This window comes from Idiotropiscis lumnitzeri, chromosome 18 (genome assembly GCF_059441095.1).
Source record: "Idiotropiscis lumnitzeri isolate Australia: NSW breed Sydney's pygmy pipehorse chromosome 18, RoL_Ilum_1.0, whole genome shotgun sequence".
In the NCBI taxonomy this organism is placed as follows: domain Eukaryota; kingdom Metazoa; phylum Chordata; class Actinopteri; order Syngnathiformes; family Syngnathidae; genus Idiotropiscis; species Idiotropiscis lumnitzeri.
In genome coordinates this window covers 4189381-4208491 of record NC_142408.1, presented here as the reverse complement: position 1 = coordinate 4208491, position 19111 = coordinate 4189381, and the positions used below count along the sequence as shown (strand labels likewise).

The 19111-nt window shown below is 42.5% G+C and overlaps 2 protein-coding genes across 6 annotated transcripts in view; one reads left to right on the top strand and one right to left on the bottom strand.

Annotated features, from left to right (window-relative positions):
• The first annotated feature begins 274 nt into the window (after positions 1-274).
• LOC148319085 (3-hydroxy-3-methylglutaryl-coenzyme A reductase-like) lies at positions 275-7620 on the top strand. 3 transcript variants are annotated; one of them, XM_088280598.1, is made up of 20 exons: positions 275-408; positions 1561-1730; positions 1816-1927; positions 2016-2103; positions 2273-2357; positions 2430-2535; positions 2602-2708; positions 3023-3142; positions 3215-3348; positions 3710-3948; positions 4035-4132; positions 4210-4404; positions 4491-4649; positions 4828-4985; positions 5072-5177; positions 5472-5642; positions 6194-6334; positions 6645-6803; positions 7008-7162; positions 7278-7620. In XM_088280598.1, the coding sequence occupies exons 2-20, from the start codon at positions 1566-1568 to the stop codon at positions 7327-7329; spliced, it is 2550 nt and encodes an 849-aa protein (XP_088136724.1). In that variant the 5' UTR covers positions 275-408; positions 1561-1565; the 3' UTR covers positions 7330-7620. The 3 variants fall into 3 exon arrangements, with proteins under 3 accessions (XP_088136724.1, XP_088136723.1, XP_088136722.1); XM_088280597.1 differs by lacking the exon at positions 275-408 and adding an exon at positions 666-807; XM_088280596.1 differs by lacking the exon at positions 275-408 and having other exon boundaries at positions 1546-1730.
• A 5766-nt stretch (positions 7621-13386) lies between these two features.
• Positions 13387-19111, bottom strand: part of lhx5 (LIM homeobox 5) — a 77382-nt gene continuing 71657 nt past the window's right edge. For all 3 annotated transcript variants that reach the window (XM_088280601.1, XM_088280599.1, XM_088280600.1), the window contains 2 exons: positions 17420-17585; positions 13387-14593 (listed from right to left, as the gene is read on the bottom strand). In XM_088280601.1, the coding sequence (XP_088136727.1) occupies positions 14253-14593; positions 17420-17585 (507 nt within the window). In that variant the 3' untranslated portion in view covers positions 13387-14252. The remainder of the gene's footprint in view (positions 14594-17419; positions 17586-19111) is intronic.

Genomic DNA, 19111 nt, shown 5'->3' with positions numbered 1-19111 from the left:
TATGATTCTATTTCGGAAATTAACTCCTACAAAAATCCCTACAATAACACATTTAAGTAAATATTTTTTATTTTTAAGGTTAAAGTTTGTTGTACATATCGTTCTGTCAAAAAAATAAACAAATAAAAGCAGGAGATTTAGTTTTGAAATGCGACCCGGAAGTAGTAGTGTCACTGCTGTTTGTATTGTGAACATGAAGTGAACACGGAGGCCAAACGTTTGCCTTTCTGTTGTTTTCACTAAAAATGCGATGTTATTTGGGAGGTAGTTGTATTTTGGCATACATTTTGTGCAAAATGAAAAACATTTTTTAAACATTTACGACATTTTATGATTGCCGGGAGGAATCAGAGGTTCAGTAGTGGCATCGTCTGCACTCGAGTAGAGCAATCAAAAGAGCATGGAGTGGTTGGTTTATTTATTTTTTTCCAGAGTGCGGTATTGAGGGCGTAGTGTTTGGTTTTGGTTTTACTCAAACATTTGCTCATTTTACATACTTTCAGTGCTTTATAGTTCAACATTTATATATATTAGCTAAATAACCAGTTAACAATGTGTGTACTATATTTTCTCTAAAATGCCTTTACTTCAAAGATGCCACATTGGCCCCACCCCTTTTTACACCGCCCCAAGATGGCGTCAATTCGCACGCCGCAAATGACGTATTTTCCGTGTGTCATCATTTCCGGATTACATTATCGGCTATGGCTAGTCGTCGTAGTTAAGCTATCGAACAAACCCGTCCGTGGAAGGGACACTCATAATCATGGAAATAACTCCCTGACCACCCGAAAACGTTTTTTTAAAGTACGTATGTTTTTAACCGGCTACAAGAGTGTTGTCCCCGCGTACAGCCCACATAACCTTTTTTTTTTACCCCGTTTAGACTGTCGTAATTCGTGTAGGCGTGACGGACCGCTAATGCTAACGTTAGGATGCTAACTCAATCTTAAATGTTGTGACACTTTATTTATGTTGACGCCACACTTGTCCCAAAATGAAACGACATTCTATCTAAATTTGTGTTTCGGTATTTATGGTTCATCAATATGTTAGCTGTCCGTTGAACGTTTCCTTGATGTCTGTTATTATAATTTACCAATAGTAGTAGGTAGTTTCACTTTGCTTCATTGTTTTCACAACAGTCACGTGTATAGAATGTTATTTAAATTCAAAGGACCGTGTTTGTGAGTAATAACAAAATACAAAAGTTTTTATATTGTAGTGCCTATCTTTTAAGCAACAGCCTCCAATTCTTGTTGAAGGAAAAAGGGATGAGTCAGGATTAATGTATTATTATTAAAAAAACAAATAATTCAACCCAAGTGCAACAAAACAGTGCATAGGGGAGTTTTTCAGTGACTATGGGAGGAAAGGTTCCAGAAAAGTCCGCCAGTAGTTGAATCAGCGAGCCGAAGTACGCAGGACAACACTGTTTTACAATTGTTCTTCAAAAGTGACTCGTATGATAATTTCCATTTTTTGCACCAGAATCAACAAAAATGAGGAATTGCCAGTCATCGTATTTTTGGACTGAGTGCGACACTTTTGCCCTTCCAGAGAACATGTTGGCGCGGCTCTTCCGACTCCACGGCCTCCTGGTGGCCGCCCACCCCTGGGAGGTCATCATTGGCACCATGGCGCTCACCGTCTGCCTTATGTCCATGAACAGCCTGGCCGCCAGCAGCCACGTGTGCAGCTGGAACGACTGTCCCAAAGTTGAGCATGAGGTGAAGCTTTTTTGCATCCCTCGTTCTTCTGCCTTGGGCTTGGTTTTGAAAGCCAGAAACTAAATTGTACATCTTCCCTTTTTAGCCAACCCCCAGCAGCGACGCCGTCATCCTGACTGTGACGCGCTGCATGGCTCTCATTTACATCTACTTCCAGTTTAAGAACCTCCGACAACTGGGCTCCAAGTACATTCTGGGTCGGTATCGCGGCATCTCCTCAAACGTTTGTACTGCCATTGAAGCTCCCTGACTTTCATTCATTTATTTTTTTGGGGTCTCCCGTAGGTATTGCCGGCTTATTTACTTTATTCTCCAGTTTTGTTTTCAGCTCGGTTGTCATCCACTTTTTTGGCAGAGAGCTGACTGGCCTCAAGTAAGTCATCCACATTGTTAACTTTACACTAGTTTGAAAAATTCCTCAATTTAGTGATTTTTTTTTTTCTACGTCTAACCTCTAATTCAATTGCAAAAAAAAAAAACCAAAGGTGTGGCTGTGTTCAGAATGACATTCACACTCATTTATTTTCCTTTTCCTCGGTCAGTGAAGCGCTCCCTTTCTTCCTCCTCCTCATCGACCTGTCCAAAGCCTGCACGCTGGCCAAATTTGCCCTCAGCAGCAACTCCCAGGTGAGCGCACCCACTGTGACGCAAGGAACCTGAACTCCGGTTGGCTTATTATGTGCGCCCACACACATTTAGGAGGAGGTGCGTGAGAACATCTCTCAGGGCATGGCCATCTTGGGTCCCACCTTCACGCTGGACGCTCTGGTGGAGTGTCTTGTAATCGGGGTCGGCACCATGTCAGGTAGGACGGACCACCGACAATGATGGGAAGTAGTCAAGATCACGAACATGATTCCATGTTCTCCAGGTGTGCCGCAGCTGGAGATCATGTGCTGTTTCGGCTGCATGTCAGTGCTGGCCAACTACTTTGTCTTCATGACCTTCTTCCCCGCTTGCGTTTCGCTGGTTCTTGAGGTAAGATGGCTGAAAATGGCACCCGTAATGCTTTAGTTGGAGCTGATTGTTACTTCCGCCAAGGAGAGAGGATTCCTGGTTGCAATTTTTTGAATGGTTAAGGCATTCTTCGCAGGATGTTCCCATTATCATTTTCATTTTTTTGTGCGGCACCAATCAACCACTCTTAATTGTATTATTTTTCTTATGTCAATAAAATATATCCCTGCTGTTCAAATTCTGATAACCCTTAAATCTTTGAAATCCATTTTCCCCCAAGCCTTGGTGGAGGTCTTTGCTGTTCTATGTTTACGTTTTCCACCGCGCGTGTGCAGTTGTCGATGGAAAGCCGCGAGGGTCGTCCCATTTGGCAGCTGAGCCACTTTGCCCACGTGCTGGCCGAAGAAGAGCACAACAAGCCCAATCCTGTGACGCAGAGGGTGAAGCTCATCATGGTGAGTTGTGGCGTGCGTGGCAGCAGCAGCGCATTCATCTCGAGTTGTAACAAGGACGTGTGTCTTTGGAAGTCGCTGGGACTCGCTCTGGTCCACGCTCACGCGCGACTGGCGGCCGAGAATCCTGGCCACAATCGGACGACAGCGGGGTCCTCCCACAAGAGGCTGCAGCACGGCGCCTCCTTGCGGCCGCTGCAGCTGAACGGGTAAGAACAAAAAAAAAAAAAAAAAGATTGCTATTGAATTTGGAAAAAATTAGGCTGAGTGGTGAAAAAATATTTTGTGCTTAAAAAAAGTATTTTATGAAAAATGCGACTAATTTTGTGATTTTCATTTCTGTCTAAGACACACTTTTGCGGGTGGAAAAATTAATAAAAAAAAAAATATGTATACTTCCTATTAGACTCTCGTGAATTTTGTATTTTCATTTTTGTATTGAAATATCAAATTGGTGCTTTGCCGCCATCTTGTGGCTTCTATCGGTAAATGTATGAAAAGGGCAATTACATTTCAAGAAGAGCAAATTCAACACGCTGGCGTATTAATCCCGCCGCTGGCGTCTCTCAGGGTGGACCTGGAGCAGGTGATCACGCTCGGCCTGGCCCTGCTGCTCGCCGTCAAGTACGTCTTCTTCGAGCAGAGCGAGACCGAGGCGTCGCTGTCCATCAAGAGTCCCTCGGGCGGCTCGCCTCCCACCCGCAGGCTGGTGCCGGCCAATGGCTGCTGCAGGATGGAACGCCCCGTCGTCACAGCTAACGACAGCGTAACCGCGGCAACAGAGTCCAAACTTGTGTGCAAGGAGGAAGGTGAGGTTTCTTTCTAGGCGATGATTTTTTTTTTGTAGAGGCGAGTATTTTTTTATCACATTGTATTTTGTTGACATCATCCAAAGCGGAGGCCAGCCCGTCTCCAGTGGCTCTCGATGAGTGCAAGGCTGAAGCTCATCCGCGCTCGTTGAAAGAATGTCTGGAGGTCCTCGCCGATCCACAGGTGAGCCCCCTCACGACTCTCGCAACGTTAAATCCACGTCCACGGTGTCCGACCGCAACCGCTCGGCGTCTTCTCAGCGAGGGCCCCGCTGCCTCAGCGATGGCGAGGTGATCAACCTGGTGGCGTCACGTCACATTCCCAACTACAAGCTCGACGCTGTGCTGGAGAGCCCCGAGAGGGGCGTGTCCATCAGGAGGGAGATGTTGTCTTCCAAGCTTCCTGTCCCCGCTGCCTTGTTGTCACTTCCGTACAAGAACTACGACTACGCGAAGGTGAAGGGCAACGCAAAACTTCATTTGTGTTCATTTTAAACAAAATCAAGTTGATGTGAAAGTCTTCCTGCATTCCTGATCGGCAGGTGATGGGCACGTGCTGCGAGAACGTCATCGGCTATATGCCAGTGCCGGTGGGCGTGGCTGGCCCGCTGCCCTTGGACGATATGCAGTTTTACGTTCCCATGGCGACCACCGAGGGCTGCCTTGTGGCCAGCACCAACCGGGGATGCCGGGCTCTTTCTGTAAGTGTCACACAAACCTTTTTACAAATTAAATAAAGAAAATGCTAAATGAGAAAAATAAGTGACATTTTAAGTGAAAAAATATAATATTTCACATGTCAATCATATGTGAGAATTTTTATTATTATTATTTTTTTTAGATTGATATATTTTGTGCAACTAACATTTCTTGTCGCAGCTGAGCGGTGGCTGCCACAGCAGAGTGCTCGCTGACAGCATGACTCGCGGTCCCGTGGTGCGCCTCCCGTCGGCCTGCCGCGCCGCCGAAGTCAAAGCGTGGCTGGAGAGCGTTGAGGGCTTGGGCGCCATCAAAGACGCCTTCGACCAAACCAGCAGGTGCGATCACGGGCGTCACGCCAGGTCCTTGATTGACGCGTCGTCAATCTCGTCGCTGAGCTAACGAAACATTTTGTCCTGACCAGGTTTGCCCGGCTGGAGAAAATGCTGGTGGGCTTAGCGGGCCGGAATCTCTACATCCGCTTTGAGGCGCACACGGGAGACGCCATGGGCATGAATATGCTTTCAAAGGTACATTCAACGTGCAATTCTCTTTGGTTAATGTCTACACTGTACAGGAACAGGGAGCATCAATTAATTGAAAATATATTCATGTATTTATTTGTTTGCACAATAAAGAATAAAGTAAACTTTGGCGGTCTTCTACTCTTAACTCATTCACTGCCATTGACGGATATAAACGTCAAAGATCCATTTTAGCTTTGGTGGCAGTGAAGGAGTTAAAAGTTCTAAATAGTTTACAATGATTTGGGCAAAAGTGAGTTCCTTTAGTGGAGATAATGTTTTGTGCGTGCGTGTTTGCAGGGCTGTGAGAAGGCTTTACACAGACTATGGCAGCATCACACCGACGTGGAGGTTCTCTCCGTCAGCGGGAACTTTTGCACCGACAAGAAGTCTGCCGCCATCAACTGGATCCTGGGGCGCGGGAAGTGCGCCGTCTGCGAGGCCACAGTCCCAGCCAAGGTGGTCCGTGAGGTAAAAGGGGAAGCAATGTTATAAATGAAGTTCTGAAGGGAAAAAAAAATAAGGCAACTTTTTTGCGTGGAAAAACTTTTCTTTTTTTTTTCAAAAATTAAAAAATAATCTCACAAAGACTGAGTTATTTTTTAGCCTTAAAAGGTAGTAGAATCACAAGAATGTAGTCTTTTTATTTATTTATTTTTTTTAATCAAGTTGTTTTTTTTCCCCACAAGAAATCTTACACAAATTGTTTTGTGTGTGCGTATGAGTGAAAATTTTATTTTGGTGGTTTCTAAATTTTAATTAATTTAAATTTTAATTTGATTATTTTTAAAGTCTTTTTAATACCATTTACCATAATAGTCAGATTTTCTTTTGATTTTTGATTTTTAATCTATATTGAAGTCTCATTTTAACCATAAATGAAAAGTGTTCTTAACTAAACAAGATGTTTTTTTTTCTTCATCACTTTTTTCCCAGGGAAAATTCTGTGACATTACCATATTAGTGTTTTTTTTATTTTTAAATAAAAGGGGATTTTTTTAAATTTTTTTTTGTAAAACTAGGTTCTGAAGAGCAGCACAACAGCACTGGTGGAGCTCAACATCAACAAGAACCTGGTGGGCTCGGCCATGGCGGGCAGCATCGGCGGCTTCAACGCGCACGCTGCCAACATTGTGGCGGCCATCTTCATCGCCTGTGGGCAAGTAAGTCCTCCTTCAACCGAAGCAGCCACCGAGACAGATTACATGTCACCAGGTGTGAACAAAAAGTTGGCAGATGGGTCAAACTCGCTTCCTCAGCTCTGCTCATTTCACCTTAAAAGTGAAATGAGCCGAGCAGAAGTTTCAAGCGAACTTTAGAGATATGTTGCTTGGTGGAGCTGATGCTCATTCGTGATGCAAATTTTGGTTGAATTGGAAAGATGAATGTAGCGCTCTAATTAGTCCCGGTCACTCTAAAATGAACTGGAAGGCTTCAGGTTGGGTCAAAACAAATGCTGCGTTTTGGTGGCAGGACCCCGCGCAGACTGTAGGCAGCGCCAACTGCATCACGCAGATGGAAGCCGCCGGGCCAGATGGCGAGGATCTCTACATCAGCTGCACTATGCCCTCCATTGAGCTGGGCACCGTTGGCGGGGGCACCAACCTGCCACCGCAGCAGGCCTGTCTACAGGTAACAAAAAGAGTTGCATTTTAAGTATGTGAAGAAAATAAAGATTCCAATTAGGAAAAAAAAATTGTAATGCTTTTTTTCTAAGAGGAAAACAAAAATTGTTTCTGAGAATGTAAAGTAGTAACTCTTTTATATATATTTTTTTTGAGGAAATGTTTTCCTTTAAAAACAAAATAATAATAATATTTTTTTTCTTGTGCGTAGATGCTCGGCGTCCAAGGCACCAGGCCCGACCAGCCGGGTGAGAACGCCCGGCAGCTGGCTCGCGTGGTCTGCGCCACCGTCCTGGCAGGAGAGCTCTCTCTTATGGCCGCTTTGGAAGCGGGACACCTTGTAAAGAGTCACATGACCCACAACAGGTGTGATCAAAGACTTGCTCACGTCTTTTGTAGCCAAGGAAAAAAACAAAACAAATACGTTATAATTTTATTTATATTTAATTTTTATTCCATGTTGTCACCTTCGTCATTTCAGGTCCAAATCCAATTTAGCCGCCATGTCTTCAGCTTCCGGGGATGTTTTGTGACACTTGATGACGCCATTTTTCTGCGGAACATATACACCGGCAGCCATGTTGACGCGCTCACGGGACCGCCGCAGCAGCAGTGCAGTCTGAATCAAGACCGTCAAGCGACTCGAGACATCCCTCAGCGCACTCGTCTTTTCGTTTTGAACACTTTTTTTTTTTTTTTTTGCAATGAGAAGACTAAAACTGGATGTGCAAGCCATAAAACCACTACAGACTTGAAAGACGAAAGCTCGAAACTGAAGTGTATTTTGAGTGTCATAGAATATTAAATTATAAAGATTTATGTCATCCAATGTTTTTGTCAAGTCATTATTTCTCTTTGGAAACATTGGCACAGATCTGTGTTTTTTGTTTTCTGCACAAAAGAACAAAACTGCTTATTCCACACCAACGATCATCAAAGTAGCAATTAAAAATAAATTATATTTTTATTTAGAAATTTTTCATTTTTTTGTCCTAGATAAACTTTTTTAACGCTTTACTGCCCAGGTGTTTTTTTTCCAGTAAATCATTTTCGCACGAATTTTATACTTTTTGTTTTTCCCAAGAAAAGGAGCCGCATAATTCTTCTGAGATGAATGAATTATTTTTTTTTTCTTAAACAGTAAAACTTTATGAATATAGGACTTCAATAAATGGGCTGGGAAATGTGTTCAGAGCCGCAGTACTGTCCATGTCCACTAGATGCTGCTGTTTTTCCACTGATTGTTCGCATCTGTAGCGCACAGAATGGTCAGGGAAGCCAAAAAAATCTTATCAACGACAATTTGACACGCACCACACGTCTGCATTTTACCAAACCCGCCAATAATGTAAATATCGTCACCCGATCAGTCACGTGATATCCGGTTTCCATCATACAGGTGTGTGATTGGTTCGAGGGGGCCGCAAAATGCCATTTGTTTGAAGTAAAATTGGGAATATTAACCTTTAAACTATTACTGTAACACATACAAACAAACCAATACTCACAGTCACGTATTCCTGGAAATTATTTTGGGTCTTTTGACAAACAGTGTCCTAAATTAAATTTCTTGAACAGCCAAAGTCTTTTTATAATCTGACGTGCACACATCTGCTATCATCCCTCACTCGAATCTCTTGTGGCCTCCATCTTTCTCGTCAACCTTGAAGAGGCAGCCGATAAATACGAGCGGCTGATCCGCCTGCCAGCCTCGCTCGCACACACACACACACACAAACACACGATGATACGGTCAACGTTGAGATCTGTATTGTGAGTTTATGTGCCTCGGATAAACCTTCAGTGATGTCACCTTTACTGATACGATGCATTTGCATTTTTTTGGTTCACCTGATTGTCCCTTATTTATTTTTTTTTCCCTTCAAAAACAATTTGGGCAAATATGGAGCATCAATTATTGTCAGACTTTTGCCATCGGTTGTCCCTATCCCGTGCATTTTACACTAAACATTTTTTCTATTTAAAAAATTGTCGAATTGTTTATAATTTAGTTAGTACAATTGAAAAAAAGAGAATAAATAATTGATTTATAGTTAAGATTAATTACTGCTGTCACGTTCTCTAATGCAATGAAATGCCACAAGATGGCGCCAAACTCCTGCCTAAGAAGGAATTGATGCGATTCGTCTCAACTGAGAAACTAGCCTTGTATGTCAGGAGACGAGCTAAGTTTAGCCTGGGTCGTTAATGGTTAGTTCATTTTTGCAAAATATAATCATCCGTACACATTTATTTTAAAATCTAGTATTGTAAAATGAGTTTGAAATGATATTAAGCAGACAGTTCAAACTATTAAGGTGGTGCATCAACTACTGGAAGTTTTTCGCTTTTTGGGGCACGGCTCATTCAGCGCTTCAAAATATTGTATCACCCTGAAAGTTGTGTCTATTATTTTTTTGTTTTGTTTTGTTCCACGAGAATCAAAATATATATTTTTTTAATTAAATCGAAGTAAAAAAAAAAGTTATAAAGGTGTTTTCTCAGCTAATCAAAAGGTGTGTGTGCGAGTTTTGTACGTGCACAAGCATGAAAGTGTTAATGAATGACGCGTCGCTCATTGGCTAATAGGATTCCCCTCCATCGCTCCTTGCCTCCCCAGGCGCTAAACAGAGTTGGAGGGAGGGAAAACACGCATGCGTGTGTGTGGGTCGTGTACGTGTGTTAGGGTAAGAAGAGAAGGGAAGGCGCAGTGATTTATAACATCAACTCTTGCTCGCGCCTTCTCTCCCGTAGCAGGGCTGCAAACACATCCATTACAAAAGTACTGATGTTAATGGCAATTGGGTGTGCGCGTGTGTGTGTGCGCGTGCAATTGCGTGAGCGCACACCTCCGTGTGAGCGTGTGCACCGCCGTGATAATCACACGCTGCTGGGTGAATGGGAGGTGAAGGTTACTGGGGGTCTTTCCCATATTTCCCACAAGTGTGCAAGTGTACGTGTTCGCGTGCGTGCGTGTGTGCGTGTGTGCGTTTGTGTGTGTGTTTGAGACTCAAGAGAATCAGGCGAGGCTCTCAACCCCCCGCCTCATTTATCAGTCATTAATGTTTGTTTACACTGGGCAGGCATTAGTAAGTCAGTTTGAAGCACCAGGATGCATGCACCGAGTCGTCAAACTTTGCAGACATATTCAAACAACATGCAATAATGCGGTATACATGCGATCTATTTTTATTTATTTAAAAAAAAAAAATTGGAACAATCAGACAAAACTCGCCAGTCATCGAAGGAGCAATGAAAATTGCCCAAATTATCTTAAAATGGCTGCTTCACACCAAAATGGCTGCCTTCCTGTTTCTATTAAGCACATTTTCTTGAAATTGGTTTGTGGAGCCAACTCTCGGTGAACATGCCTACCAAATTTCATGCTGCTAAGCAAAACTGTATTCATGGGCTAAATTAAAGAAACAATTTAGATCAATGTCACTTTTGAAAGGAAATGGTCAAATTCACCTTAAAATGCTTAAAACCAAAATTGCGATCTACCGTGGCTTCTCAAATCTCAGCCATGGATAATTGCAAATTTTTTTGGTGGGTCTCGTCGCATCTACTAAATTAAATGTTTTTACATGAAACTGATTTTGGGCTCTGGAGTTAAAAAAAAAATAGGAATAAGTTCAATTTTAGGACAGCTTCAAAGCAAAATGAGACACAGCGAGTATTTTTAAGGTTTGGCTTTTAGAAACTCTTTTGTGAGTTTACTGATAATAGATATGACAACAAAATTGACCATAAATTGCCTTTTGAAAAAAAAAAACGGCAGACATGTCAAGTATATGGGTTCTTCACTTTTTGGGTGTGTGTACTTCTAATAGCAACGTCTACCAAATTTCTCATTGCTGAGTTTTGGGGCATGAATAAAAGAAAAAAGTTTGATGAGAAGTTAAATTTTGATCGCTAAAATGACTAGAAAATGGCTTCATTGAATTGAAATGAATTAAAAATAACTCCTTGTGTCTTTCGAAAGTATGTCTTCTTAAAAAAGACTTTTTTTGTAGGTCCACTCACGACAAACACGCCTACCAAATTTCATGCAGCAAACAGAAACTGGCTTGGGAGCTGAATTTCCCCCCCCCCCCCCAACTCATCAGATGGGATACAATGTGGTGGTCTCCATCCTGACCATGCATTTCTCGTTTATTCTGACATTCTGGGAGGCTGCAGTGATCCAATTTGGTGGGGGGTGTCGGGGGGCAGGACCTCTATAAAGAAGCGTCTTGAGAAGGGACAGGTGGATGCTGAAGATTACGTCGGCCTTCTCCGTCTGTGTGTGTGTGTGTGTGTGTATGTGTGTGTTGAATCCGGCTGTCTCCTCTCACATTAGCCTTTACATTAAAGGCAGTCAGGTGGAAAATGAGTGTGGACCTGAACCACCCCATCCACCCACCTGGCCCATCGCGAGGGATGAGGAAGGGGGCTAAGAGGATGAAGAGTAAGGGGCGGTGGATGGGGGTGAAGAAAGTGCATTGACTTTTTTTTTTTTAGTATTCCATCCTTGCAGATGAAAAATCATTAATATGTCTCCTGTAAGGAAGACCTAATGAGGTGGACGGTCACCTTTCAAATACACGTGATGGAATTAAAATGGGATATTAATTATTAAAATCTGATTTGTGTTAATTTTTCATGAATGTGAATGAATAAGCTCTTCCTCCTGACAAAAAATAAATAAATTTCACGTTTGTGTTGAAGGCTCGAAATTTTAAAAGTTAAAAAGTTAATTTAATTTAATTTTAATTTAGCAAATCACACATTTTAATTTTAGCAACAAGCCTAAATTAGATGTTTCTAAAAGTGCCCTTGTCTTTAAAATGTTGAAGGTCTCGGAAGCTGCAAAGTTGTTTTTTGATGTTTAGAAAAATGTTAGTCAGGTCACTGAAGATAAAATAGTCTGTTAGTTTAAGCTTTTAAAAAAAAAAATTTAAAAAAAAAAAGGCTTCAACCTGTAAGAGACAATTTTTATTACCAGTGCTATATACATAGAAATAATACACCCCTTCAAACATGCACACGCACACACGCGCGCACACAAACACGCGCACATTCATCCATCCACTCATCTTTACATCCAAGAAGATTGGAGTCCACCAAGCAAAGAAAAGAGATGACGCTTTCTTTCCGGAAATAATGTCGGGAGGAATGAACTCAAAAAAATGCTCATTTTCGCTGAGGGACGGGAAAAGGGGCACTGCCACTAGGTGGCGCTTTAGGCCCAACGGTGGCGGTTGGCGATGGGGTGGAGGGGCAGGTCGTGTGTATGCGTGTACGCGTGTATGTGTGTTGCATGAGTCGGTTGAGGAGCTACGGAGGGGGTGTGTGGTGTGCGGCCCGCCACAGATGTTGCGTGGCCCCTCTTTTGTTTGCTCCCTTTAAGAGGCAGGAGACCTCAGCTGTTGAAGGAGATTCTCTATTATGGCTTCAGTGTGCTTTTGAAAATCATTTCCATTAAAACATGTCTTGTGAAAAAGGGAGCCGAACAAAGGGAAGGTCGGCCGGAGGCGCGCGCGCGGGCACAACAATCAGGGCCGCCCGCGTGAACGTGCGTGCGTGTGTGTGTGTGTGTGTGTGCGTGTGGGAACAAAAGTGTAGACACCCTTGTTTTAACATCTGATCATTATGTTGTGGGGTGAGACCAAGGTAGAAAGGGGGGAGGCGCATGTGATCCTTTTCATTCAATTTAACAGCCGCATGTTTTTTTCCCCCAACATCTCATTGTTTGGCAGCCATCCCCCAAAAAATTTACAAAAAATAAGTTGCATTGTATTGTATTGTATCATTCGTGTGAAAATTTGCATTTTCACTCGACTGCTAGGATAAAAGTAACCCAAATTGGGTCTCATAGCAAACCCAACGCTGGGTCTGAAAGGGACAAAGCCAATGTTGGGTTATTTATACCCATCATATTGAGTTGAGGATTTGACACTGCAAAATGGGTCAAGATTTTGAGAAGTAAAAACAACCCATACTGGTAATGAGATTAAAGGGTTTTGGGATCCTAGTTTGGCGTATATTTACGGTTTGAGCCACAGGTGTCAAACTCAAGGCCTGAGGGCCACATCTGGCCTGCTACATATTTTTTGTGGCTCTCAAAAGCAAATAAAGTGCGTCTACTTCATGTTTGTTGCTAGATGGATTTGGTCTTTTTCATTTTGGCAGAAAATTGGTCTCAAAATTACAATTTTCTTCACTTTAACAGATAATACCGGCATTTTCACCCACCAAATCCAATTTTAACAAAGTTAACAATAGCATACTTACATATTTGGTTGTCACTATTTATAACTTCTGGGACATTTCATTAAAATATATACAATAGCCATGAAACATTGGGGTAATTGTGTTCAAAATAATATCATCAGCATAACAGCATAATTGCCAAAGTCATTTTCAACTTACAATTAAAATCATAAAAAAAAAAAGAAAATGGAAAAAAAATTGCTAAAATTAGTTTTTCTTTCTCTCTGTACCAATTCTCAGTCAATGAGGTACCGATGATCCACAAAGGTCAAAACAAGGCAACTGGACTTTTCTTGTTTGTTGAATTTAGTTTTTTTTTTTTTTCTTGTTTCAAATGGGCAGCTACGCTATTAGGCTAATGATATGACGAGGTGATTATACAACCATACAATTTTCACAGTCAGAACGGCCCTCTGAGGAAAATCAGAAGCATGATGAAAATGAGTTTGACACCCCTGGTTAAACTATTTATATAGGCAATTGTAAAAACGAAAAAGAAAATAGGGGGGGTGGAATCAATTACTAGCAGTTTTTGCTATTTGTGTTCGGGCTTTGTTCCCATCCCTCGCAAATATGTGCGGTTTATCGTATATATCCTTTTTGTGACATTGTATTTGGTGGCGGGCCATGAAATCTTTCCAATATAAACTGTGTGCCTTGGCTCAACAATGGTTGGGAAACACGGAGGTAAGGTATCAATGCGGGAGAGAGTGAAAGTCAAGCTGTGAATTTTCCCTCATCCAAGGTAGCATCAGAGGCAGGAAGTGACGTTATAAAACAACCGACACGCACCACATGCCGAAAGCAATGTTCACATGGAATCATCTCAAAGCGTGGCGCCGCAGCGGCTGCGTGGACTCCTGGCGAATTACATCTACCCTACTGTGACACCTCCGGTGCGCCGATTTAGCAGCTACGCGGCGTGAACACGGCTACAAAGGGTGACATTTGGCTTTCAAATGAAGGAAACAAACTCCAAGGAAAGAAAAAGTCCCTTTTTTGTGTTTGTCTATTGGTGATTTTGTTGTACCATGTAAGCAGGATAGAATCAATCAAAGTTTTTTTTTGTAAATAATCAAGTCCGGTATTCCAAGAAAGCTTTTCGGGACGTCTCTACACTTCTAAGCGATAGTCCAGCGGTGAAAAGCCGTCCTTTAGTGGTAAAAAGTAACTCCCAGCCCGTCAAGGGTCCCTGGCGGCTTCACCAGGCCGCAGCCTCGCCCATCTCGGGGCCTTGGTGGGACATGGGGGCGCTGTAGCTGGAGTTACTGGCCAGTGAGAAAGGAGGACTGGGCCCACCCCCGTACGCCTCCCCCGGCACAGGCTGTAGGGAGCCCGGCTCGGGACTGGGCGTCTCGGCGTGGGAGATCATGTCTGTGAACCTTTGGTCATCTGAGGGGAGGTGGCCGGAGCCTTCCATGGCCCCGGGCCCCGAGCCCAGGATGTAGGGGGACTCGGCGGGGGACTGGGCCTGCGAGGACGGGGGGCCGTGTGGGAAGAAGTCATAGTTGCTTCCTGGTCCGTAGTAGTCCCCTTGGTACTCTGGAGGATAAAACAACGGTCGTTATGGTGACGTTGCACGCAATGACATCAAGGACTCACACTGACATTATTGATTATGACAATGTTGGCTAATATGTTGATTTTGATATCATAGATGTTCTCAAAGACATCAAAGGCAATCTCAATGACATGATTTTTTTTTTGATGATGTCTAATATGTTCTCAGTTAGAATTATAGAGTCAATTTACCTCAAAGACGCTCTCAATGACGTCAATGACATCATTGACTATGACGTGATCAGTGATGTTGCCAAAAACATTGGTTCTCCATAACCTCAAAGACCAAAGTATATGCTCTCAAAGACGTAAATGACATGTCAAGTATGTCGTCAATGACCGTTGATAAAACTATTGTCAGAGGTATTGAGGCCATGCTTTTCAATTATGTTCCAGTCAAAGATGTTGTCGAGGATCAGAATATGTTCTCTGTCTCATAAAATCTATTTACAATGACATCAAAGATGTTTTCAATGTCGTCGATTATCGCATTGTTGAGTGTGACGTGTTCATTCATGTAACCAAAGATGTCCGAGATTTTGTAAATGACAGTGAAGTCAACGGCGTTGTCAAAGAAGTCCCGGATAACGTTAGACTCATCATCAAAGACATCAAAGACACTTGATGTCATTTTAGTCGACAAAGATTGTTTTTTGTTTCTCAGTGGCATGGTTTACAATGACCTGTTGAAAAATTGAATCCAAGATTGTTGTCTTTGATATCATTAATGACGTTGTTTTCAATGACATTTTTTTTGACTGACATTGGCCCGGAGGATGTCATCAAAGATTTCATCAAAGATAACCTCAAAGATGTCGTCATTGACGTTTTGTAAGTAACAATTGCAGTCAGTGACGTCAATGACATCCACGTCATTGACGTTTTTATCAGTGACATTGTGGACTACGCCATTGTTGTCCAAGATGTTGTCTTCTTCCTCACTCAGTCCATCCATCTACCCGTTATCTATCCTTCCACTCATCCACCCATTGTCTAGTCATCCATACCCCATCCATCTGTCCACCGAGCCGACCATTCCGTTCGTCCTTCATCATCGATGCGCAAGCACATCCGTCTACTTTTCTATTATCATCCACCCATCCAACAATGAGCCCATCCATCCGCTAACTAGCCACCCATCCCTCTATTATCCATCAACCCATCTGTCCGCTTTCCCGTTTCCTCGGCTTGTGCTGACGTAAACACTTGAGACAAAATATTCATAGCGCAGATGTCTCAGCATGAACCGAGCCATATTCTGTCAAATCACACACAAACAGCCTCGGGCTCTACCTCTGCTGAACTTTTTTTTTTTTTTGTGATTCTTCTTTCTTAATTTTCACACTGCAACAGTTGATTGACAAGGTGTTTGAATGGAAATAATGTACCCTTGAGCCTGTTGGTTAGAGCGACCTTGAGAAGAGGCAACGGGCTCGTGGTGCAGGCAGTGTGCGGAGGAGGCGGGGGGGGGGGGCACAAACACACACAAAGGCGAGCGAGCCGGCCTAAGCGGCACCTCAAAGGGGCCTGAAAAGCGACGGCTGAAGAAAGCGAGGGAGACGAGAGCGGGAAATGAAGGTTTTGTTCTCACTTTGCATGGAGACTCATTGAAGACTTGAAATTGTCTCCAATGTTTACAACAACAACAACAACAACAACAAAAACGCCAACGTGAGGTTCATTGAGGACTAAAATCTGTCTTTGATGTTATCAAACATGCACATACATGTCCGATTTGGAGTGGACAAAAACATGGATGTTAGGGTCACGATGATTCTGTGGTGTAGTGGTTTACAAAACCACGTATGGTCTTTGGCAAAAAACATGAACGCTGCGGACTAAATTGAATTTGATGTCCAAAGAAATCATCAAAGACTGGCTTGCTGTTGATGTTCAAAATAAACATTTTTAGTTCAAGGTCAGTGGTGTCTTTGATGTTTATACAAAACATTTATGTCAGATTCAATAAAGAGGATGCTCCTTTGATGTTTACAAAAACTCTGATTTTAGGTTTCTGAGATTTGTAGTGAAAAAACGCATGTGAGGTTTCTCAGACTAAAAAACACACTTATTAGGGTCATTGATGACCAAATTGTCTTTAATCGAACTCACTCACTACCAGCCCAGAAAAAAAATGGATCTTTGACGTCTTTAGGCATCAATGAGTTAAACACAAAGACTCGTGCTGATATTGACAAAAACATGTCAGGTTTGTTTTTTGCCGGTACCGTAAGGATTAGATGTCTTTAATGGTAAAAAAAATAAATAAAATGTACTAAGGTTTGGTAAAGATCACATTGTCTTTGATGTATTATGTTTATGCAAAATTAACATTTTGTTCCTCAATACAAAAAAAATGTATTCATCAAAGACTATTTTATCTTTAACTCATTTAATCCCATTGACGGCAAAATACGTCAACGATCCTTTTTTTTTTCCGGCTGGTGGTGAATGAGTTAATATTAGGAAAAACTCGGTTGCATGCTAAACCATCAGGGCAGGTCCTGCCCTCAGCTGAGATTCAAACACTTGCCTGCCGCCTTTCCGTCAGAAATCCGTTAAATCCGAGCGAGTGGTGTCGAAAGCGTTTTCCGGCGGATTTGTTTACAAAGAGACTGATTGGAATAAACAGGTTCATCCTCTCAACGGTGACAGGTGACAGCGACAAACAGCTAAAGAGGTTTTTTTTTTGTTTTTTTTTTTGGAGTGGAACGGTGCCTCGAGAATAGAGGGACCCTCCCCGGAATTCCACATCCAAGTTGTCAGTCGACAAGAGTTTTTTAGTTTTTGACAGGAAGTGGAACTGACCCCCATAGTAGCCGTAGGCTGCTGGTCCCAAGATATCCGGGTCCTCCAGTCGACCCCCCAGGGTCCTCATCCTTCTCGGGCCCCGGAAGAAGGCGTGTCTGCGGGCCCCCAAAGCACTCAGCTGCTTCATCCGTCGCTCCTTGGATCTTCGGTTCTGGAACCAAACCTGCCACCAGACGGACAGTTGTGACTATTATAACGATGTAGACAAGCTTGTCTTAGATGCTGGTAAAAATTCAGATGCAGATTTGTTGTTACAGAAACATTAGGTTTGACATCTCCAAACTGTCTTTGATTTTCACCCCCCCAAAAAAAAAAATATTCATGAAAAAAACTGACATCACGTTCATTGATGAGAACCTCTTTGACATTTTTCAAAAACAGATTACAGTGACTTAAAATCAAAAGTTTACGAAATGGGAATGTCGTTCATTGATGTCCAAATTTTTCTTCCAGGTCAGCAAAAAATGATAGTCGTTGACCAGCAACCAACCTTTTACTGTCTATCAATTCTGTTCAAGACTAAATTGTCTTTGATGGTTACCAAAACATCTTCTAAAACATTTATTTCTCAAAGTCTTTGATTTTACAAAACCATGTACACGGGTGCCATGAACTATTTAAAATGGTCTCATCGTATTTTGATAACAGAATGTGAGGATTGTCAAAGACACAAATTAGGCGTTAATGTTTAAAAAAAAAAAATCATTGAATACCATTCGAAATACACATTAAAAAAAAAAAATCAATAAATTAACTTTTGCAAACTTTCTTTTAAAAATGTGACAATGACAGCATTGAGCCACAAGCTGATCATTTAAATGATTTTAGATGTTTACGAAATGTCTACATTTGATTCTCTGACGACCAAACAAGCTCAGATGTCGCATCATTGTAAACCAGGGGTGATTCGAGTATGAGCGATTTCGGGCCGCTTGGACTCCCACCCAGGCACGATAAATGTCACCATTTTGTACTTTTTAAGCCAATTTCCTTCCGGCATTTATGGAAAAGAAGCAAAACACTTTTTGGTTATGGGCATCCAATCAGGTCGCTTGTCGGTAGCACCTTGGCGAACATGCACAAGAAATACAGCTCGCCCCCCACCCATTCCGATTCAAACAGAGAACAGTGGTGGACCACCTGAAATGTTTCCTAACTAAAAAAAAAAAAAAAAAAAAAAAAAAGCAGTTGATGACTGCATTTCCATTATTCGCTTACAGCTTCCTTGTGTACGACAGAAGCAGCAAACAGTGTCTTGTTTTGGCCTGTGCTGCAGAATCAGGCATGTCCACAGCAGCCAGTACCACTGTGATGCACATTAACAAAACACACACACACACACACACACACACAGGGATGCACATGGAGGCAACACCTGCTTATTGAGAACAATCGTCGACGTGTTGGGTACATTTTTATGGAAATGCTCTCGCTCCCCTCAAGAGACTGAGATTACACACACACACACCCCCACCCACACACACACACGCACGCACACACATGGGGGAGCGTTGCTATTTAACACAAGCAGCGAGGCCCAAACGCAGCCTCCGTTTTGGCTCGGATCACCGTACACACACAACCACACACACACACACACGGGGGATGTTGAGGATGGCTGGCGGTGTGAACACTGATGGATGCAAGCATGGATGGATGGAGATGCACACACACACACACGCAAGCTAT